The 24,031-nt window shown below is 41.8% G+C and overlaps 1 protein-coding gene across 4 annotated transcripts in view; it reads right to left on the bottom strand.

Annotated features, from left to right (window-relative positions):
- arid4b (AT-rich interaction domain 4B) overlaps positions 1 to 23,862 on the bottom strand; it is a 201,097-nt gene extending 177,235 nt beyond the window's left edge. For 2 of the 4 annotated variants that reach the window (XM_068020532.1, XM_068020522.1), the window contains exons 1-3: positions 23,481 to 23,862; positions 22,448 to 22,510; positions 8,933 to 9,043 (exon numbers count right to left, since the gene is read on the bottom strand). In XM_068020532.1, coding sequence (XP_067876633.1) covers positions 8,933 to 9,043; positions 22,448 to 22,453 — 117 coding nt within the window. In that variant the 5' untranslated portion in view covers positions 22,454 to 22,510; positions 23,481 to 23,862. The remainder of the gene's footprint in view (positions 1 to 8,932; positions 9,044 to 22,447; positions 22,511 to 23,480) is intronic. The other 2 variants (XM_068020511.1, XM_068020502.1) reach the window with 1 other exon arrangement.
- Between the last annotated feature and the right edge of the window lie 169 nt (positions 23,863 to 24,031).

Consider the following 24,031-nt stretch of genomic DNA (forward strand, 5'->3'; position numbering starts at 1 on the left):
GACTTGTTCATCAAATTATGGCTCAGAGTATTAAACATAATGAGTTGGCTAAAATACTGAGGGCAGTGAGTAGTGGCTGATGCATGTTTTTTGGACTGGTCAGCATGAGGATCATTGCTCCAACCTGGTCACGGATATGTGCAGCACACCATCAAAATATGCAGATGACACCAAAGTAAACAGCATGATCAACTGTGAAGTGAGCTGTGCATGACTTCAGGAGGATGTGAACAGGTTAGTCGCTCAGGTGGACAGATGTCACACTAAAATTACTGTGATATATATTGAGAAAGAGGAAATATACATCAATCTGTAGAATTTTCAAAGGAGTAAAGGAAATGTAAAAATCTTTAAAAGTCGGAGAGATAGGTTGATAAAGCTGGAAGAAAAAGTAGATGGTATCCTTTGCTTTTGTAAGACGAAAAGAATGCAGAACCTTTACAAATCACATGTTGTGCAGTGGTTAGAATATTGTATCCAATTTTGGGCATCCTATTTTAGGAAGGATGTCAAGGCCATTGAAAGAAAATAGAAGAGATTCATAGGACTGCAAGGCTTTAGTTACAATGCGGCATCAAATAAACTGGTGCACTTTTCAATAGAGCAGAGAAGAGGCAATTTGATAGAGGTGATCAAAATTATGAGGGTGTTTGATAAAGTAAATAGGGAAAAGTAATTTCCACTGGGAAACATCAATTTAAGATCACGACCAGAAGAATGAAGGGTCTGGTGAGGAGACGTTTTTATGCAGAGGAATAGTAATGGAATATAAGAAACAGGGGCAAAAGCAGCCCATTCGGCCCTTCAGGGCTGCTGCTCCATAGTAGCTTGTAACTGTAAGTAGCTAAAAATGTGAAAACTGATGTTACAATGACTTCAAAGAATAGGCAGAGGAATAAGCCTAAAGCAGGCACTATAAGCCATAGTTTTTTGAGGATGTTACTTGTAGCATTGATAAAGGAGAACCAGTGGATGTGGTGTATTTGGATTTTCAGAAGGCTTTTGTTAAGGTCCCACACAGGAAGTTAGTAAACAAAATTAGAGCACATGGCACTGGGGGTAATATACTGGTATGGATTGAGAATTGGTTAACAGACAGAAAGCAGAAAGTAGGAATAAATGGGTCATTCTCAGGATGGCAGGCTGTGACTAGTGGGGACTGCAAGGATCAATGCTTGGGTGACAGCTGTTCACAATCTATATCAGTGATTTGGATATTGGGACCAATTGTAATATTTCTAAATTTGCTGATGACACAAAACTAGGAGGGAATATAAATTGTGCAGAGGATGCAAGGAGGCTTCAAGGGGATTTGGACAGGCTAAATGAATGGGCAAGAACTTGGCAGATGGAATATAATGTGAATAAGTCTGAAGTGATCCAATGGTAGAATAAACTGAAAGGCAGAGTATTTCTTAAATGGTGAGAGGTTGGGAAGTGTTGGTGTCCAAAGAGACCTGGGTGTCCTCGTTCATGAGTCACTAAAAGCTAGTAGGCAGATACAGCAAGCAATTAGGAAGGCAAATGGTATGTTGGTTTTCATTGCAAGGGGATTTGAGTACAGGAGTAAAGATGTATTGCTTCAACTGTATTAAGCCTCGGTGAGACCACACCTGGAGTATTGTGTACAGTTTTGGTTTCTTTATAGAAGGAAGGATATACTTGCCATAGAGGGAGTGCAACGGAGGTTCACCAGACAAATCCCTGGGATGGCGGGATTGCTTTATGAGGAAAGATTGAGGAAACTGGGCCTGTATTCGCTAGAATTTCGAAGAATGAGAGGTGATCTCAATGAAACTTACAGGACGTGACAGGCTAGATGTGGATTGGATGTTTCCTCTGGCTGGTGAGTCTAGAACCAGGGGGCACAGTCTCAGAATAAGGGGAAGACCATTTAAGACTGAGATGAGGAGGAATTTCTTTACTCAGAGGGTGGTGCATCTGTGGAATGCTCTACCCCAGAGGGCTGTGGAAGCTCAATCACTGAGCATGTTCAAAACAGAAATCAATAGATTTCTGGATACTAATAACATTAACAGACATTGGGATAGTGGGGGAAAATGGCGTAGAGGTAGGTGATCAGCCATGATCTGTTGGAATGGCGGAGCAGGCTTGACAGACTCCTATTTCCTATGATCCTACAGCCTCCTGCGATGGTGAAAATTCTATAATTTATTACAAGAACAAAATAATTTCTGAATAACGCAGTTGGTGAAAGGCAGATGCAAGATAGAAGGCAAGAAGATGAAGGGAAAAGAGGGAGGAGATCCAAAAATGAAAATAGGAACAGTTGGAAACAATAGGTCCTGTGTGTGTTTACTGCATAAGTTAATTCTACTACAACGTATACAACTTGTTTTTGTAAGTTAATTCTAAGCTAGATGTTGGCTGTAAAACTGCATTAGAGCCACGTTGCCAAGCTTCCCAAAGGACAACAACAAGCTGTGGCATCTGTTGCTGGCTGTACCCTCCGCTCCAGCCAACGTGCCATAACTTTTCCCTTGAGATGACGTCCCGTGCTGGGTTGTCGTCTGCACCCTTCACTCCAGCCCAAGTACCAGATCCCCTCCCCTAACTTGCCAGTTCATGCAAGACTGCTCTTTCCTGGGCACCAGCAGTTCTCTTGTATCTTGATGAAATGTAAGCCAGGTCATTAACCATCAGCAGGTTATTTTACTGTGGCAAAGCCAAGGCTAATCCTGACCTAAGCTGGCATCTACACAGGCACTTCAACCAGTAAGCAATCAACGACAGAAATCCTGGCTAATCTTTCTCCCTCCCTCATCTAGGGTACCGAGGCCAACTGTGGCAAAACAACAACACACACTCATTTTTTTCTCCAATTCGAAATGAAAACTATTTTACTTAGGTGCAACAATTCAACAGGAAAGAAACCAGAGAGCGAGGGATGGAAAGAAAGAGAAAGAATGAAAGGAAGGAAAAAGGGAATGTAAAAAGGAGCACAAGAAGGCAAGAGAAAGAAAGGACATGAGAGCTCATGCGAAAGAGATACACGCAAACATAGACAAAGAGTGGAAGACACACAAAGACAAGGACAGCGAGACAAGAAGAATTATAGTGAAAAACAAGCAAGAGATTTTTTCCAATCTTTTGTTAGTGAGCAATGGCAGAGGAAGCAAGCAGCATGTATACATAAATAACAAAAAAACTCCCCTGTGACAAGTACTGCATTTAAACCCAGTCACTGCTAAGGAAATCCCCTGGCATGAGGATACACGCCTCCGTACAACTTGTTGCTCTCCACCCGGTCATGTTCACATTATGCTGAGGAAGGGACTAACCCAACCTTAGCAGAACTCCACTTCTTGACTGACTGAGAGCAGTAGTGACCCTTCCTTAACAAAGAAAAATGTTGTGCAGAAAACATAAGCATGGCAGTAAGCATGGTGGTGGAATAAAGGAGATGTTGCGATTGCAAAGCAGAGACTGGGGCAGATTGGAAAAGAAATTTGACTTTCTCCTCTTTCCAGTGACTGTTCTGAAATGCAATTCATGAAGATGCTGATTTCTCAGTCAGGTCATGCTCTCACATAGTACTACATAATTTTTCAAAAGGATATCAGTTCAGTTTACCTTTTTAAAAAAAAATTCTAGATCTACCTATGCTATCAACAAGTAACCCCTGGGTACATTTATCAACTGTCAGAACTGTCATAATTCACTCCCATTAACTATGAATTAATTCATCAAACACTTGCTTTGACTAAAGACTGAACCAAACAAATGACTAAGTGGTAACATTTACAGTCTTCTTAATCCCATTGTTATTTACTGTAGCACTGCGAAATAATCCCCTCACAATGTGGACAGGATATACCACGCTGTAAACAGTTCAGATCAAGTGCTGGAGGAGAATGCCTGTTGAAGCCACATAATTTGATAGTAGCTCAAATACTGAAAAACCGAACAGAACAACTCAGCCCAACAAGAACTCCATGTGTGTGTAATTATTTATAGATCAGACTCAGCATTTCCAGGATATAGTACAGCTTTCATGGTTTACTCGATGGATAGCAAGCTGGCTACAAACAGAAAACAGACAGTAGGTATTAAAGGTACTACTCAGATTGGCAAATGGTGGAAAGTGGTGTTCCAGAAGGATTGGTGATGGGACCTCTGTGGTTCACCTTTGTATCAGTGTTTACTAAGGAAATGGAGGCTGACAAAATATCAGTAGAAGCAGAGAGTAGAGGTGATGGATAGGATAAAAATTGAAAGTGGGGGGGGGGTACTAAAAAGGTTGACTATGCTTAGGGTTGATAAGTCACCTGAACCTGATGGCTTGCATCCCAGGTTGCTCAAGGAAGTGGGGATGGAGATAGCGGAACAGTTTGCCATAATCTTCCACTCTTCCCTGGATATGGGGGAGGTGCCAGAGGACTGGAGAGTGGCAAATGTGACACCCTTATTCAAGAAAGGCTGGAAGGACAGTCCTGGCAACAACAGGCCAGTTAGTTTATCAGTGGTGGGTACAGTTTTAGAAACAATAATCAGGGAAAATATCAATGGACACTTAGAGAGGTTTGAGTTAATTAAGGATAGCCAGCATGGATTTGTAAAAGGCAGACCATGCTTGACTAATCTAATTGAACTTTTCGATGAAGCAACAGAGGTTGATGAAGGGAATGTGGTGGATGTTGTTAATATAAATTTTAAGAAAGCATTTGATAAAGTAACACATAAAAGGCTGGTTAACAAAATTGAGGCTCATGGAATAGTGTCCAATTGGATGAGGAACGGAAAACGGTGGGTCATGGTGGGTAGTTGCTTTTTGGACTGGAGGATGGTGGACAATGGGTGAACCCCGGGGGTCAGTGCTGGGACCGCTGCTTTTTTACTATACATTAATGACTTGGATCTTGGAATTTGCTGACAACACAAAACTTGGAGGTGACACAAACAGTGAGGATGATATGAACTGGCTGCAACAGGTCATATATAGGCTAGCAGAATGGGCAGATGGAATGTAATACTGACAAGTGTGAGGTGATGCATTTTGGCAGAAGGAACAGGAAGAGGCAATATATATTTAATGTCACAGTTCTAATGAGTGTGCAGGAACAGAGGGATCTTTGAAGGTGGCAGGACATATTGAGAAAATGGTTGGTAAAGCATAAAGATCTTTGACATTATGAACAGAGGCATTGAGTACAAAAGCAGGGAAGTTATGCTGAACCTATATAAAGCTCTGGTTAGGCCCCAACTGGAGTACTGCCTCCAGTTCTGGTCACCACACTTTAGGATGTGAGGGCCCTTGAGAGGGTACAGAGGAGATTTACCAGAATGGTTCCAGGGATGGAAGATTTTAGTTACAAGGTTAGGTTGGAAAAGCTGGATTTGTTCTCCTTAGAACAAGGGACATTGAGGGGAGATTTAATAGAAGTGTACAGGATTATGACAGGCTTAGATAAGTTAGACAAGGAAAAACTATTCCCATTAACAAATGGTACAAGGACTAGAGGACACAAATTGAAAGTTCTGGGTAAAAGATGCAGGAGGAATATGAGGAAGCCTTAAGCATCAAGTGGTAATGATCTGGAACTCACTGCCCACAAGGGTGGTGGAAGCAGAGACGATCTATGACTTCAAGATGAGGTTGGGTGGCCACCTGAGAGAAATAGACTTGCAGGGCTACAGGGATCAAGCCAGCATGGACTCCATGGGTCAAATGGCCTCCTTCTGTGCCGTTAATGACTCTGACTCTAATTTAGACTTGGGAATCTAAAGTACAATTTCAAAATTTGTGGACGACAGCAAATTGAGGGGTGGAGTTAATACAGAGCAAAAATGTGACAAAATAAAGACATTAATAAACTTACAGAATGGGCACATAGATAGGTGCAAAGTAGTAAATTTTGCTATGAAGAATAAGGAGGCCACATACTCCTTGGAAAATGTGTGTGTAAATGGGACAGAGGAACAGAGAGATCTTGGGATACAGGTACATAAATCACTCAAAGTAGCGATATAGGTTAATAAAGACCAATAAAACACTCGGGCTCATTTTAGAGGGATCAAATTGAAAAGCAGATATGTTAAACATGTTAGTGCAAAACTTGGGAGGACTGTGAACAGTTCTGATCTTCATATTATAAAAAGGATATGGGAGGCACTCAAGAAGGTGCAAAAAAGGTTTACTAGAATGGAAACAGAAGAGAGGTTGTACCTATCAGGAAAGATTGAAAAGAGAAGACTGAGGGGTGACCTTAAAGAGCTCTTCAAGATTATGAAAGGGTTTAAATAGGGTAGATATAAAGAAAATGTTTGCATTTGTGAGCGGGCTAATTTGTGGTCTAGGGCTAATATAAGATAGTCACTAATAAATGCTATAGAGAATTTAGGAGAAACCTCTTTACCCAAAGAGTGGTGAGAATGAGGAACTTGTTACAGAAATAGTTGAGATGAATAACACAGATGCACTTGAGGGAAAGCTAGGTACACATGCGAGGGAGATAGTAATAGAAGTATATGTTGTTGGAGTTAGATGAAGAGGGGTGGAAGGAGGTTCATGTGGAGCAAAAACACCAACATGGAAGAGTTGGGCCGAATGGCCTGTCTTTGGTCTGCAAATACTGTGTAACACCACATTCTTAAAGCGCTCATGCTTTGTAGCATTTGTAAACTGGCGCAATATCTTTATTTTTTCCATTCTTTGGATGTGGGCATCGCTGGCAAGGCCAGCATTTATTGCTCTTTAGTTGTCCCAAGAAGGTGTGGGTGGGCCTGCTTCTTGAACCACTGCATGTCAGTTTGATACAACTGAAGGGATTGTTAGGCCACTTCAGAGGCCAGTTATAAGTCAACCACATTGCTTTGGGACTGGAGTCACATATACGCTTGGACCTAGTAAGGACAGCAGGGTTCCTTCCCTTCAGGACGCTGGCTTTTATCAACAATCCAAAAGTTTTGCAGTCATCTTTAGACACCAGCTTTTTAATGTCCAGATTTTTTCTTAAAAGCTCAATTGAAACCCTCTCCACTAGTCATACCTAGCACAAATACAAAGCAGCCTGCTTGATCGGCACCCCATCTACTACCATAAATATTCACTCCCTCCACCACCAGTGGACAGTGGCAGCAGTGTGTACCATATACAAGATGCACTGCAGCAACTCACCAAGGCTCCTGCAATAGCACCTTCCAAACCCATGACCTCTACCACCTAGAAGGACAAGGGCAGCAGGTGAATGGGAACACCATGAGCTATGAGTTCCTCTCCAAGTCACAAACTATCCTGACTTGGAACGATATTGCTGTTCCTTCACTGTTGCTGGATCAAAGCTCTGGAACTCCCTTCCTAACAGCACTAACAGTACCTACATCAGATGGACTGCAGCGGTTCAAGGCAGCTCACCACCACCTTCTCAAGGACAATCAGGGATGGGCAATAAATGCTGGCCTTGCCAGCCACCCTCACATCCCAAGAATGAAATTTTAAAAAGGTATTCTCGATAATTTGAAGTCACAGTCTACTGAATTATTGGGCCAGTAACATAACCACGACACCACACGAATGACTGTTCATAGAGTGACCTTTTGTGTCAAGACAGCACAGTTTAGCCCAGAAATAGTGTGATTAATTAGAAAGTGAGACCTGTGGGCAACAATCAGAAGTGAGACAGCAATTCCTGCTGAGAGAGTCAGGTGTTTTTAAAAAGTACTAGTTTTAATCAGGCACACAGACCCGACTGAATTAGCAGTTGATTTTCTGAGCATTGATCCTATCAGCCAACTTTTCCCCAGAGATTGCTACTTTGCCACTTGATATTTTCGTCTGTAACTAAGTGTAAAAGCTTCAGAGCTCAGGAAACCAGCTGAGAGTGTGCTGGGAGCAGTGCCCAAGAGATCAACAGTCATGCCTTAGCTGTCCAAATAAGTTTGAAGTCAGGCCCACAAACATCAGTTTCCAAATTTGAACCACAACTATCCCACAATTTTCTAAAATGCCTCTCCAGTGACAAATCACTATCTTTAATTATCCTGTTGATTATATCCTCTTATGGATTATATGACTGCTCTGCAGCAGGATATCACAACAATCTCCATGTTATACAAAGAAACTTTTTTCACTATTTGCCATTTATATTTAATTAGGGTAAGCGCAATGGTTTAACCAAAAGCAATTGTAATAGAATGACCTCAAACCCACAGTCAGTCTGTAAGGCCAAAGCTTGAAGAGGTTATAACAATTGTGCACCCTATATGATTATTGCATTGAAATTACAGCCACAAAATAGTATTTTCAATGATATTTGTGAGAGATTGGTTTCATTTTCCTGCCAGCAGCAGGTGCTGTGGACACCAACCATGCATTCTTTGCAGTTTATGTACAGCAAAAACTACACCACAGAAAGCATCACAAGGTACTCCTCGCAATATTTACATGAAGTGAATAATAATCCACAAATAATGATACAGCAGAGAATGGGGAACATGTTACACTTACAAATACAGCCACAAAGGCTAATGGTAAAGCTGCAACTTAATCTAAGGGTTCCCGGGATGCATCTTATGTCATCAGAATCCTTATAATAAACACAACCTAACTAACCTTTTGCTAGCATTCACAGTCTTGCACACACAGCTCTGGGTGCAGAAGTTTCAGATATTGAAAGGGTTTCTTCTGCTATGACATCACAGCAGCAAAATCACATCACTGATTGGTTCCAAAGTATTTCTGTGGCTGTTTCGTCTCTCCCTGCAGTGTTAACCTACATAAATACTTCAGCTTGCTCTGTAAATCTGGACTATCTCAATCCACATTATCCTTCCTTCCCATTTCTTGCTTCGTGCCATATTTAAACTGAGCACCACCAGGGCTATGAACACAAACACATTAAGCCAGGAAATACATGAAGGAGTGTCAGAAAAATGGAGGCACCATTGCTATAGCTACCCAGGAGATACATACCTTAACTTTAACAAGCCTTTTTGCTGTCTTGATCTTGGCTTCACAGAATGCCCCTCTGTATTTAGCACTCACATCAGTACCGACTGTCAGATATGGAGGTTCATCGATTGCCTTCAAAATTAAACAAAAGCAAACTTCAGCATCAGGGGTCTGGTTCACCTTAGTAAAACAGTACTATGTCATTTGTGTACAATACAGCTCACATTGCTTCTGCAGAAGCTCTCCCTGCTTGAAATGAGCAGGGAGAGAACAAATGAGAACGTAATCCAGAACCGCCAAGAATGGCACACTGCCAGCAGCTTGCTGCAACTTGGGAGCGCCAGCTTCCCGTTCATCTTAATAGAATACTCAAAGCGCCAACTGAGAGCGTGCATGCTGAACTCCCTGTAGGTGTAAGTGGTAAACAATGCCTCACATTGCAACGTGATTACACACCAACAGACTGTACAGCCACAACCTACACGAGGAGTCATGGATATACCAGTCAAAACAAGATCCATTGCTGTACAAGGTTGTATTGGTGAGTTTTGTAATCAATGTTTATTGATATTTAAATTTCTATTCAATTGCCTTTTAAAAAGAGGACTCAGCCTCGGTTCTCTTCCCCCTGACAGATGAAAAATTTTAACAAGACAGATGTTTCCTACCCATGATTTGCCAGCTGTACTTATTGTGAAGAGGTAAAATATGAGGGAAAATGCTTTTTGAAGATAATGAACATTTTGAGGAAAGAGAATCCATGCAAAATCTTGAGTATTTTCAACTGTGTGCAATTCTTGAATGTCCACTCTATCGTCACTACATTACACATGAATTATTTAAATCTCGCCACTATCTAAGTGTTGTTTCCAGTCATATTTTACACAGAGAATATTGGATACCTAGAAATGTTCATCGTAAGCTGCAGGAGCTTAACCTTTGCAGTTTATTAGCAATCTTAAGAGTTCAGATAACATCTCATCAATCCATTTCGAAAAATATTAGAATTACTGGCTAATTATAGGATCATTTTACCTAGTTTAGGTTCAATCTTTGTACTGACAAAAGCATTCACCATGGATACAAACCATCACTGACACGGAAGGACATCCAAATTAAAGGATTATGAATAGGCTATTAATATAGCAAACTTTATCTAGAAATCATACGAACATATGAATCAATTGAAGCTGTAACCTAAAAATTCCAATTTGGGCTTTTGACACTTTTTTTTGTTCTTTTCTACTACAGGCCTCAATCTCAAATAGGTACCCAGATAAGCCAATAGAGGCCTGGCAAAATCAGGTTACATCACTGAGTGTGCAGCAAATGAAGAAGCTTTGTACTGCCTACCGGTAAGTCCTAGATCTCTGGGCTTCTGCACGATCAGCTGTTAAGCTCAGCAGTCAGCTGTCAAGCTCAGCAGTCAACTTCCCAGGTTATACTGTCACTCTTGTATGCATGTGTTTATAAACACATTTTGGATTTATGCAAGGGCACGGATATTAAATAAAATGAACAAATAGATGTCAAATATTAGCTAGTTTCATGATTCCTCCCCATCGCCCACTTTGTAACAGTTAATTCCACTCGAAATAAAGCCAAAAACCGTCAATCAAGTATACTTAATTTAGCCCAACAGAGAATTCTATTCAAGGCTGCCTTGAAACGGCCCCATTTATCACTCTACGTTTGGATAACCCTGTCAATCCACGTTAGCTACAAAATTGCAAGATTTTGAATTGCAGTGTTTAAAGACATTCTCTAGATGCAATTCTCCAGAATAACGGACTTGGGAACATTCCACTTCTGATCTGAAAAATCAGGTTCCCATCAATGTATGCTGGTTAAACACAAAGGTTTAGCAACTAAAATTCGTACTAAAAATGAAGTAAGCAAAAAGAAGAAATTTGTAGTGCCTAATAAAACAACTGTTATTTTTCTCTGGGAGATAGTTTTTATGAATCTGAAAATTTGTCATTCATACATTATAATGAACACATGGAGGTTGGTGTATTGTGAGTGCATGCACACTTCCCATGTAACTAACAACTTTTGTCATCATTACCAACGGGGAAATCCCCGTTGGATACAAAGCTAGATACTCTCTGTTATCAAGACAAACTGGAACAAGTCCCAATGAGAATATGTGAATCAAACAGTCCAAAAACACAATTGCCGTCTCACGAAAAGTCATCTTCTGAAATGGTAAAAAGTTGAAAAGCTACATAGCTTCAGAAACGAGAAACACGTCGTGTTGACTCATAATTCGTGCACTTATTCAACATGGAGCACACCCTGATAGAGAATTTCGACTGTTGTTGGCTAAAGCTAACGTAAAACATCTTTAACTGGAGTGTGCTGAGTCACTAACAACTTGAGCTTTTGTACACCTTTAGTGCAGTAAAAAGTCCCAAGGCACTTACAGGAGCATAATCAGACACAATTTTTCAGAAAACAGTCTAATAGCCATCGAACCTCTGATGCTAAAATAGTCTCACTTACATTGGGAATTTATTTCCTGTTCCAAATTTGCCAGAGAAATACTTCCAGTAGAAATCCTTTCAAATACATTTCCAATGTAAAAAAGAATGTACAATAATTTGGTGTTTGGACATTGTCCCTATGCAATACCATCAAAACAGACTTTGTCCATTGGTGTTCAAGGTTATCTGCAACACACATAGTGCCTCATAATACTGCACAGCGCATATTACCCCATTTGTATAACTTCATTTGAGTTGTGCGGACAAGATAATCGCTTTAAAACAGCATCTCTGTTTCCTGCCACAAGCTACATCATTACTTACTCGGAGTCACAGTTGAACAGCCTTTACAAAATCAAGGGCCTGCAACTGATACGCATTGAATTCACTTGATGTGCCAGCTTTGGCTCAGTTGGCTCACCTCCGAGTCAAGGTTTCAAACTCCGTTCCAGAGACTTGAGCACAAATTCCAGGTTGACACTCCCAGTGCAGTACTGAGGGAATGCTGCACTGTCAGAGGTGCCGTCTTTTGGGTGAGACTTTGAGGCCCTGTCTGCTCTGTCAGGTGGATGTAAAAGATTCCATAGCACTATTCAAAGATCAGGGGAACTATCCCTGGGGGGTCTCCAGGCCAATATTTACACCTCAAGCAGAATCACCAAAACAAATTATCTGGTCAATTAGCTCATTGCTGTTTGTCAGACCTTGTTGTCCAAAAATTGGCTGCCATGTTTCCTACATTACCACAGTGACTATACTTCAAAAGTACTTAATTGGCTGCAAAGTGCTTTGGGTCATCCTGCATTCATGAAAAGCGCTACAGAAATGTAAGTTCTTTCTTTCAGCCCAAAGATTTCACATTTTTGACTGGATGAGAGTTAAACAGAGTCACTGGTTTACGGTGGCGAACAAGTTCAATTTCATTATATTGTAAGGCTTCCAGAAGTTTTACTTATAGTTTAATGATCACATTGTGCAATCCCATCTGTTTTTCTGTGAAAACCAACAGCTTTGCCTATACAACATGCTATTGTACTGCAGTATGCAGAAAGCCTCCAGTTTCAAAATTATGAAAACTTCCAGGCACATCATTATGGTATTTTAATACCAAACCCTACGGACAATAAAAATTTAAGAAAAGCTAACTTTTGCATGTATTTCTGGTACTCCTACTTAGGTTTTTCAGTGAAACATATGAAAATTGTAACTTTACAATCAATATCATTTGTAACCCATTTTTAAGATGTCCCTTCACTTCCAATATTGTCAAATACAGGACAGTAGTAATTTATAATTATGGAACTACATGATGGATTCCAATAACAATACAGAACACAGGGCGGCACAGTGGCGCAGTGGTTAGCACCGCAGCCTCACAGCTCCAGCGACCCGGGTTCAATTCTGGGTGCTGCCTGTGCAGAGTTTGCAAGTTTTCCCTGTGTCTGCGTGGGTTTTCGCCAGGTGCTCCGGTTTCCTCCCACAGCCAAAGACTTGCAGGTTGATAGGTAAATTAGCCATTATAAATTGCCCCTAGTATAGGTAGGTGGTAGGGGAATATAGGGACAGGTGGGGATGTGGTAGGAATATGAGATTAGTGTAGGATTGGTATAAATTGATGGTTGGCACAGACTTGGTGGGCCGAAGGGCCTGTTTCAGTGCTGTATCTCTAAATAAATAAAAAAATTAATAAACAGAAAGTTTGTTACTCTATTTTGTGAAATGCAACCAAAGGACAGCAACAAGTCAAACTAAATGGCTCCTCCAAATTCAGTCAACCACTGTACATTTAATAAAGAAAAAAGAAAGGTTGCGATTGCACCTTTCATAGCCTCACAACATCCCAAAGCACTTTATAACCACTGAAGTTTGGGTTTGAGAAGGAACTCCTAATTGGGAAACATAGTGGATTGATCGTAATGATAGCTGTCTGAAAACTACAGCATGTAGAATAATAGATATACTAGAAGAGACCCGCAAAACATTTGTGGTCAAATTAGGTCTTTATTGCAACCGTACTTCTTTAAATACAGGATTTCTGGTTATTCTCTCAGCAAAGAATCAAAATTTCTGACTCTGAAAAAAACTACATAAAGCTCCCCATGTGCAAAACAGGCCTAGGAATATGATTACAAATTTTGTCAAGAGCCTTATGACTTGTTTATAGTCATAGAATATTGAAGTCTAATTGAGAACAGTTTTCTCCTGAGTTGAAAAGGCAAGTTTACATCTGATGGGCTCAATACTATTGAGGAATAAACACTCTATTTCCTTGAAATCTGCCTGTTATAATTTCAGCATCTCTCACCGAAGAAAACAGCTTCCTAATTATTAATCTTGTTCCATTGTTTAGGATTCAAGTTTCATAGCAACATTATAATTGCTCCTTCCTTGAATCTAAGTTTGTGTGATGGCATGCCCTTTGGAAGTATTTTTTAAACACTTAACCAACTCCACCAACTCATGCCATCCCCATCCAATTCCTTCCATCCCTCCCACAGCATCCCAATCCCTCCAATCATTCCCATCCCATCCTCACAGAAACAATCTCTCCAGCCAGGGTCACCACAAACCAAAGCTCACGATGACTAGAAAATCTCATACGAATGTTCGTCACTGGGATTTCAACATAGCTTGACAATGAACATCTAAAAATGTATTCACTTGAATAGTGAAAACCAGTAGTACACTCAAAGTTTGTTCTTCCAAACTTGGGTTAAGTCTGGAGAAATTCATGCCACCAACCGTTGACAGCCACACATGCGCCATGCATTCCAGTCCTCTGGGGACGCTATGTGCCTCTGCATGCGCTAGTCTCCGCCCACCAAATCAACCTTTATTTGAAAGAACACCGATGACAATAGGAAAACTAATGTAGAAGAGTGAAATCAGCGCACTGAGAACACAGGAACACAACATAACTGCCACAAATGGGCTGATCTGGCAAAGGACAAGTATGTCTGCTAAGTAAAGTTACAATTTGAAAAATTACAGCTGGAAGTATGCCCATTTTTTAAAAAAAACATTAAATCGTTCTGCATGCGAGTCACAGATTGGTTTGTGTGATGCAACTTCAAAACTTCGTCACTTTGTTCCTTCTGAGTTCCATTAACTCCTTCATCAGCTATTTAATGAAAGTGGGATGATGATGGATGAACACAGTGTCATTCCCCAAGAGAGCTGTGCAACAGGTGTATTAATTCAAACCTCACATATTGCTGGAATCATCGATTTCTTCTTTCCAGGTGTTCGACATGAATATATGCTGAGGGGTGGGGTGATGCGAAGCACCCTTCCCTTTAAACCCATTTGTGTTACTGCAAAATTCTAGCAGATCTCATTTTCCTTTCTATTACTTCTATCATTTGGTAAGCATATACCACACTATTAGTTACATGTAGATCATTTTAAAAACCCATACAACCACACTGAATTTATCAAAAGATATTCAAACTTTAAGGGCACAAAACAAAGTTTAATAAAAAATGAATAGGGTGACTTGACACCAGTTTTAAAACCCATTTCCTATTGAGCCCAATGTACACTGCACGGCATGTAGAAACTGCAGTTTACTGTAATGTCAGCCATAAATAATAGCTACCAGAAAAGTCAAGGATCTCTCTCTAGTCTACACACTCTTAATATCTGCTGACAGACACAGAATATCTTCTTCAAAAATCCTCACTTCTGCTGTCTCAATGTGACCTGTATCCAGGCTGGTCTTTATGATTCTCACACAGTATCATAAGATGCAAAGCGATCCAACCACATAATTCAGAATGAACAGCAGTCAGCTTTCAATTCTGTACATGCAGTAATAGCCACAAGGACAGCAGGCTGACTTAGGTGTGAAATGCCTGTGAACAGATTGTAAGTGTGCACTTTGCACACATTTAGTAATCATCGAACAGTGAGACCATGTATTTTTTTCTGTCTTTCAAAGGCAAAAATACTGCAACGTGCATCAGTCTGCAAACCCACACAGACAATTCCAAAGTACCAAATCACTTCCCCCATTTACTCCAATTGTTTCAAAAACCTAAGTCTGCACAAGTAGTTACCCAATTGTTAACAGACTTCCGACCTTACCCAGGAGAAACTAATATCTTTCAAAGGCCTACTATTTTTCGATAGGATCGAAATGCTGATCAAGTGGGCTGTGTTTTTAACCTGGAATTTAAAGAATTAAAATCATGTACAATTCCAATTAAAGCACTTATTTTTAGCAAACCGATTAGGGTGAGTCTGTAGATTCAACTCAATTAAAAAAAACTTTGCAACCACCCTACCAGTTACAGTCCTGCAAGTTCACGTCACACCACTTATGAAGTCTGCTACCTTTCCACAATACAAGGCACCAGCAATGTTCTGTATTTTGCAAAATGTTGAAAACAAATTATGTTCCTCCATTATATAAAACCATATAGATGCAAGTTCAACAGCTGAGTATTTATGGTATTATACCAAAAATCTGGTTCTCCTAAACCCCAGGATTATGTTATAGAGTCATACAGTCATTATGCACAGAAAGCGGCCAGTCAGCCCATCAAATCCAGGCCGGCTCTCTGTACAGCAATCCAGTCTCCATAGGCCTGCAAGTTTATTTCCCTGAAATGCACATCTAATTATGATTTAGTTATTTCCACTTACCCATCTAGAATAATAATACTTGTGTTTTGCCTGTCCTGTTTTAATTGGTTGGTGGAGTGATTGGGTGGGTGGAGGCTGGGGCACACAGAACATGCAGAGGACGGGAGTGCATGATGCACCTGCAGCGCCAACAACTGGTGGTGGTGACAACAGCAGAAGGTAAGAATGTGATTTGAGATATTTAATAGCATTCTATTACGCAGATGGATATAATCGGTATCGAGGGTGTATTATCTCCAGACCAATTTAGCATACTGGGATCGATGCAATCTTGCCTATAGTGCATGGAACCCAAGATACTTCAAAACTGTGTGAGTGTTACACCATTTTTTAATTATTCCCATTACCTATATTATCAGTGAGAGATCTATAACCACCCATCCTTCACCACACTTTCTCCAGACTTAATACAAGTTTGGAAGGACAAAATCTATAATTGTACTACTGGTTTTCACTATTCAAGTGAATAAATGCTTACATGTCCATTGTCAGGCTATGCTGAAATCCCGGTGATTAACATTTGTATGAGATTTTATAGCTATCATAAGCTTTGGTCTGTGGTAACCCTGGCTGGACAACATGCCACCACAAACTTAGACTCAAGGAAGGAACAGTTATAATGTTGCTACAAAACTTGAATCCTCAACAAGGACTTTGTCATTGAACAAGACTGGTAGTTAGGAAGCTGTTTTCTTGATGAGAGATGCTGAAATTATAACAGGCAGATTTCAAGGAAAGAGAATGTTTATTCCTCGAATGGTACTGAGCCCATCAAATGTAAACCTGCCTTCTCAACTCAGGAGAAAACAGTTTGTAATTAGACTTTCATATTCTATGATAATAAACAAGTCGTAAGGCCTGACTCTTGATAAAATCTGTATTTCTATTCCTAGGCCTGTTTTTACACATGGGGAGCTTTATGTAGCTTTTTCCAGAGTCAGATGTTTTGATTCTGTTAAAGTTTGTGATGAAAGAATAACCAGAAATCTTGTATTTAAAGAAGTTTGGTTGCAATAAAGACCTAATTTGACCACAAATGTGTTGCGGGTCTCTGCTAGTATATCTATTATTCTACACTGCAGTTTTTGGACAGCTATCATTACAACGAATCCAATATATTTTCCAATTAAGAGTTCCTTCTCAAATTCACACTTGGGAAAAGCTACAATAAAATAAATGACATTCAACACATGAAAGAAGCCTGACGATTTGCTGATTAATTTGATTCAAATGAGATTTAAAAGTAAATATGTCGCTCTCAAGTGAATGGCTTGTTGGATCGACAAGGCTTCTTTCCATGCAATCAGATGTCTCTTCCAAAATCTAATTCAGAAATCACCCAATAATCGATCTGAAACGTTAACATTGTTTCTCTCTCCATCGATGCTGCCTGATCTGCTTAGTATTTCCAGCATTTTGTTATTATTTCAGATTGCCCACACCTGCAGTATTTTATTTTTGGACCAGGATCTCCTGGTCTGTATCTCATCACTACAACAGTCAGCTGTGTTATACTGTGTTCAGACCACTGCTATCCTGTCATTTACACCTCATCCAGACACATCTTTTGCTTCTTTATTTGTTCCATTACTGCTCGCTTTGGCTCTGTACCATGAAATCTTTTGTCATTTAATCTTTCCTGCCCTCTACACTATCACAGACCTTCCCTTTTGTTTTTCTTCCCCCTTTTCCCTTTCACTTGCTCAAAAGCTACTACATTTCTAACTTTTGCCAGTTCTGATGAAAGGTCACACAGACCTGAAACTTAACTCTGTATTTTTCTCTCCACAGATGCTGCCTGACCTGTTGAGTATTTCCAGCAGTTTATGTTGTTGTTTGAGTCAGCTGTCGATCAGTGAGTATGACCCTTGTCTATGAGTCAGAAGGTTGTTTGTTCAAGTCCACTCCAGAGACTTGAACACAAATTGTAGGCTGACACTCCAGTACTGAGGGATGGAACACTGTTGAAGGTGCCACCGTTCGGGTGAGATGTTAAACCAAGGCTCAAGTGGCTGTAAAGGATGTCATGGCCACTATTTTGAAGAGAAGGGTAATTCTCCTGGTGTCTTGACCAACGTTTATCCCTCAAACAATATCACAAAAAAAGCATCCAGTCACTATCAGATTGGTGATTTTGGGATCTTGGTTGCATTTGACTGCATTTCAAAAAGTACTTCTTTAGCTTTGGGACATCCTCAGGTAGTGAAAGACATATCTTTCTTTTACACCAGGTTCTGCACTTACCCATCAAGCCAAGTAATGTTTCTAGTGTTGCAGTTACTGAATCAATGTATCCCTCATGGGGAAACCTAAACACCAGCTCACATTCAACATCGCATCTGCGGGCAAGTTTGCCTACTCAGTCCAGCTTTACAGCAGAAGAGCTCCTTCTCATTTTACTCAAGTGTGCTTCCTAAAGGTTGACCAAGGAGCAGAAATTACATCTATACAGGTCATTACTATCAATGCCCATATTCCACTCTACAAACTGAAGAGGGTGACATGCACTTGGGAGTAAGAAAAGAAGACCATACCAATGAGAGAATATTGTAGTACATCACAAAAAATTTATTTTCCTTAAAATAGGAGGATCTTGCTTATTTATATATAGTGTCAGTTTGACTTAGTTGGTCACATGCCCACTCAGAGTAAAAGTCCAGGATCATTGATTCAATTCCCACACCAAAAACTCAGTTCATTATCTAGGTTGACAATTACAATGCAGCACTGAGATAGAATCATAGAATGGTTAGAGCACAGAAGGAGGCCATTTGGCCCGTCGAGTCTATGTCAGCTCTCTGCAAGAGCAATGTCAGCTTAGATCATGCCCTTGCATCCTATGGTAGGGTTTGTGGCATGGTTTAAACACACAACCTTTAACTCAGCTAAGTCTGGCCAAAGAGACAAAGCCTCTTTACCTAAACAGAAAGACTTGCATTTCCCTAGCGTCTTTCACAACCTCAGGATGTCTCAAGGCCCTTCAAAACAATGACGTACCTTTGAAGTGTAGCCACTGTTGTAAGGTAGGAAATGCGCAGCCAATCAGTACACAGTAAGGTCCCACAAACAGCAGTGAGATAATAACCAGATATTGGTTGAAGGATAAATATTGTCCAGGATACCACAGAGCGCTGCCCTGCTCTTCTTCAAATAATGCCACAGGATCTTTTACATCCACCTGAGAAAGTAGACAGGGTAAAGGCCTGCTCGGGTCTGCAAAAAAAACCCCGACCCAAGCCCGACAGAACCACATCCGACCCAAGCCCGACCAGGCCCAAGTCCTTCCATTTTTTCCCACGGCTGACCCGACCATTACTTAACTTACCTTCCGTTTTTCACTTTGTTGCTGATCTGCACAAGCTTAAAATAGCTGCAACAAAACCATCTTTCTAGTGCAAAATTTAAATTAACAGTGGAGCCACTTACCTGTGATACAGCTTGTCCAACCCAGCCCGACCCGAGCCCAAATGCCGGACCCAGAATTGCAACCCGACACAGGTCGCCGGGTCCCGTCGGGTTCAGTTCGAGTAGCAGGCCTTTAGGACAGGGGCCTCCGTTTAACATCTCATCTGAAAGACTGATCCAACAGTGCAGCACTCCTTCAGTACTGCACAGAAATGTCAGCTCAAGTCTCTGGAGTGGGACTAGAACCCACAACCTTCTGACTCAGTGGTGAGTGCGCGACCAAATGAGCCATGGCTGACACATTGGTTGACTTATTCAAAGCCATACAGAAGCTAAAGTATCAGTACTGCCGAAAAAATGCACCAACACAACTGACCCTCCCACGTAAGAGCACCGGGAATACAAGGGGCTAATTCTTGACAAACACTGAAGCTAACTGCAGAGTTCTCCATAGTGCAGGTAGCCCACATTGCACTATCTGAATAATCAAATTACAAACAATACTTCCAATTCAAAACCAAACTGTCCAAAAGCCTAGTCCTGTTCCACTGGGTCTTCCAAGACATGAAAATCCATCGAGGGCATTTATTTCTGTGGTTTAAAACCAGCTTAACACACAGGCAGACTTGCATTTATATAGCACCTTTCAAGATCACAGGACTTATAATGCCTTACATTTAAAAACATCTGTAACAAGATGTACTGACTGAGCACAGAACTGATACTTTGCAGCAAATCTTACTATACATAATAAAAATCTTCTACAACTGATGGGCATTTCCACCCTTTCCATCTTTTGGAGTGTCCCTGTTGCAGTACACCATCCCCAAACGACAACAACTTGCATTTATATAGTGCCTTTAACAGAGCAAAACATCACAAGGTGCTTCACAGAAGCGTTATCAAATAAAATTGGACATTGCGCCACATAAGGAGATATTAGAATAAGTGACCAAAAGCTTGGTCAAAGAGGTAGGTTTTAACGAGCACCTCAAAGAAGGAGAGGTAGAGAGATGGAGAGGTTTTCATAGAAAATTCCAGAACTTTGGGCCTATACAGCTGAAGGGACAGCTGTCAATGACAGAGCGATTAAAATCAGGGATGGACAAGAGTCCAGAATTGGTGGAACGCAGAGTTATCAGAGGGTTGTAAGTCTGGAGGATGATTGAGAGATAGAGAAAGACAAGGCCATGGAAGGATCTGAACACAAGGATGAGAATTTTAAATCGTAACATTGTCGGACGGGAGCTAATGAACACTGTCGAGCACAAGGTGGAGTGTGTGAATGGGATTTGGTGCAAATTAGACAATTGTGAAGCTATCTGTTCCCCACACCCCCAATGCACTGGGGTTAGCAGGAGAATAAACAGGCATTCACTCAACACCTCCCATGATGAGAGGGTTGCAGTGGAGGAATGTGACACAATTAAGATCAGTTAACTCACCCTGAGGATTGCAAATGCAAAGCAACTTGGCAAAGCAACGTGGGGTTTCTAACATGCACCGTTTATGTGATATGTTTCTGTTGCCACAGTACTCAGCCAGAGTCAGAATGTACCTGGAGCCTCCGTCTACAGATTAAAGAAATTATATCTAAACAGGGCCTTTCACAACCTCAATGTCCAAAGGTGTTCTACAGTCAACAAAGTACTTCTAAAGTGTAGTCACTTTTGTAATATAGGAAACACAACAGCAAATTTGCACACAGCAAGCTCCCACTAACACCAATGTGTTAATAGCCAGATAATCTGTTTTTAGGTGGCGAGCTGGACTTCAACCCATAACCTTCAGAAGCGAGCATGCTGCAGCTGAACACAGTCCTCCAATACACTTCAGTGTAGTACACACTGACCTTCAATCCATTCTTACCCCCTCTCCAATTACAAACACCACCCTCATTGGTCTGCAGGCCATCGCAGTTGTTTCAGCCAAGGATAACAAACCCCTTCCTCTGGAGAAACTTGAGTGGAAGCTTTATCCCTGTCAGAAGCACAAATTTCTAGTATTGTGCTTTTTAAAAATATATATTTATATATATAAAACACAGCTGCTGTATCATTTATCCTTCACTGATACAGTTAAGGTTAATTTGTGTGCTAAATTCAAAGGACCATGGATCAATCAACTTGCCTTGTGAATTAACCAGAAATTTCAAAAGCCTAACTAGGAAGCTCGAAATTTGTGAAGGTGACTTGAGGAATACTGTATTGCTGCTTTACTGCACTGAGTAGAAGTAAACATACAACGCAACAGCCGACTTGACGAGCTGATTTTAAATAGGACACAACAATAACTAAGAACTGCCATTTTTTTGCAAAGCTCAGCTAAACCGAAACTAATCTCAAGTAATCATTTGCAGAATTCACGCATTAGATCTTGAATTTACTCTGATTCGTGTGCTCTCAAAATAAGTTAATTCGAGTGGATTCAATGCACCCTATACATTTCTTGAACAACAAAACCGAAATTTCCTGCAGCGTTTGAGAAGCTTCACCTTTAAAAAAACATTTTGCGGTATACAAGAATATTATAGAGCCATTTGAAATGAAGCTCAAGACGACTGCAGCTGAAACGCTGACGGCTGTAAACCGACAGAAAAATCTACACTAGAGACACCTTTTTAAAAATCAAATAGTGAAAAACTCTAATGTGATACACAAAAGATTGGGGAAACAAATACATCAATTCTTGTATCATTCCATCACAAATGCCATGGCTTTACTGAGGTTGAAAGTTAAAGGGAAAAAACCGTGGCTGGGCTATCCTCTGGTCCAGCCGTAATGTTGCCGCACTAAATAAGCAGTTTGTATTTGCTGTTGCTTTGTCATGCAGCATACTCCAACTACATCGAATACATATCTGCAGGGGGGGAAAACCCGGTGTAACAAGAAGGCGACTTAACTCGACACCCGAAAAGCCTTAATTAAACTGCAACACCGCGCGATTAATTTGTCAGCACAAGCCAGAGAAAAATGTGCATTTTTCTTTTTTTTGTTACCTTCATGTTGATTCGAAATGAACCAAATCGCCGTCCGAAGCAAGAAAGTCGCCGTCCTCACACCTAAAGAGGGAAGAAAAGGGGACACAAAAAAAAATCCGTTTGGAAAGAGAAGTGATCGACGTTTCTTTTCAGTGCAGAGCCCACCCCCCAAAACCAGATAATGAATGGCAGCCGAGGCAATGCCAAGACAGCATCATCTTTTGTAAGTTGCGATACGATTTCCCCTCATTATGTCCTCGCTAACATGCAAATGCCCCCACCAGAAGGAAAAGGTAATGAATGGCGGATGGATTGAAACACACAAGATCAGGAGCTGTTATAACGTGCGGCTCAGAGCGATGGAGCTGGTGCGTTTCTCCACCTAACCCCCCTCCCTCCTCCCCACATCTCTCTAGTTGTGTCAATGACGCCATTTCAGCCACAGATCCCAAAGTTACACACGGGCTGCACGGTGCCGATGGTTCAAAGACTGATCGAGGGAGATGAGGGCATGGGGGATGAGGAGAAGGGGAAGAGAGTTGGCTGGGGGGGGGGGGGGGGGGGGGGAAGAGAGAGGAGAAGGTGGCTGGGGGAAGGTCCTTCTCAGCAGCCACACGTACATAGATGGAGCTGGCACACCGCGATCATTTTTAATAACCAGGCGCCGTTTGAGATTCTCCATCTCCCTTCGCCCGGCTTCAGTTTCCCACAGCACTTGACGTGTCTGGAAAAGGGCCCCAGAACTGCTCACGCATCAGGCCTGGCCTCTCCCCCACCATTCCCCAGGTTAAAGCCTTTGGGGAAGGGCTGAAGGGAAGCGAGTGGGAGCTGGGGGTGATCCGCACGGCGGGGGGGGAGTGGGGGCTCCTCTTCTCCCCATCAAACAGTTCCTCATTGTTTAAATCCACCGACCCCCCCCCCCCCCCCCACCAAAACAGCGTGCAGTCGCCGCGGGGAGGGCACTCGTTTCTCTTTCTCTTTCCTCCCCTCTACTCTCTCTCTCTCTCGCACACACACACAAACTACCCTGCCAGCCGCCGCTTCCACTCACCGCCCGTGTAAACTGCGAAGCGCCGCCAACTAAGTGCGCCTCACAGGCCGGGGCCGCGCGCCCGATGTCCGCCCCGGCTTGTCTTCGGCATTCGAGCAACGATCGAAGGGGACACGAAAGCCTGAATCCCTCTCCCACCCCTATTCCACTCCACCACACACTGGCAGGCAGGCCCGCTCTCTGTCGGACTGACAGGGACAACACAGACCGCCGATGAAAGCGCCGACCGACAGCCCCCGGCCAGAGAAACAGCGAAGGGGAGCGCAGAGAATGAAAAAAAAAACACACACACATACACACTCGACCCCACTCAGCAACAAACAACCCTTCCCATTGGCCCGCCGTCACACGGCAACCACAGCACCAGCGCGCCCATTGGCCCTCCCCCTCCTGCCGCCGCTCCGGGGAGGCTGCGCCACGCCAAGCCTGCCGGGAGATGTAGTCCCCTCTCTTGGGAGAGTCAAAGTGCTCAGCTGCCTGGAGAACTATATCTCCCGGCAGGCATAGCGAACCACAGCGGGGGAAAAAATAACCGCATGCGCACTGATAAG

This window comes from Heterodontus francisci, chromosome 3, assembly GCF_036365525.1.
Source record: "Heterodontus francisci isolate sHetFra1 chromosome 3, sHetFra1.hap1, whole genome shotgun sequence".
NCBI classification, from domain to species: domain Eukaryota; kingdom Metazoa; phylum Chordata; class Chondrichthyes; order Heterodontiformes; family Heterodontidae; genus Heterodontus; species Heterodontus francisci.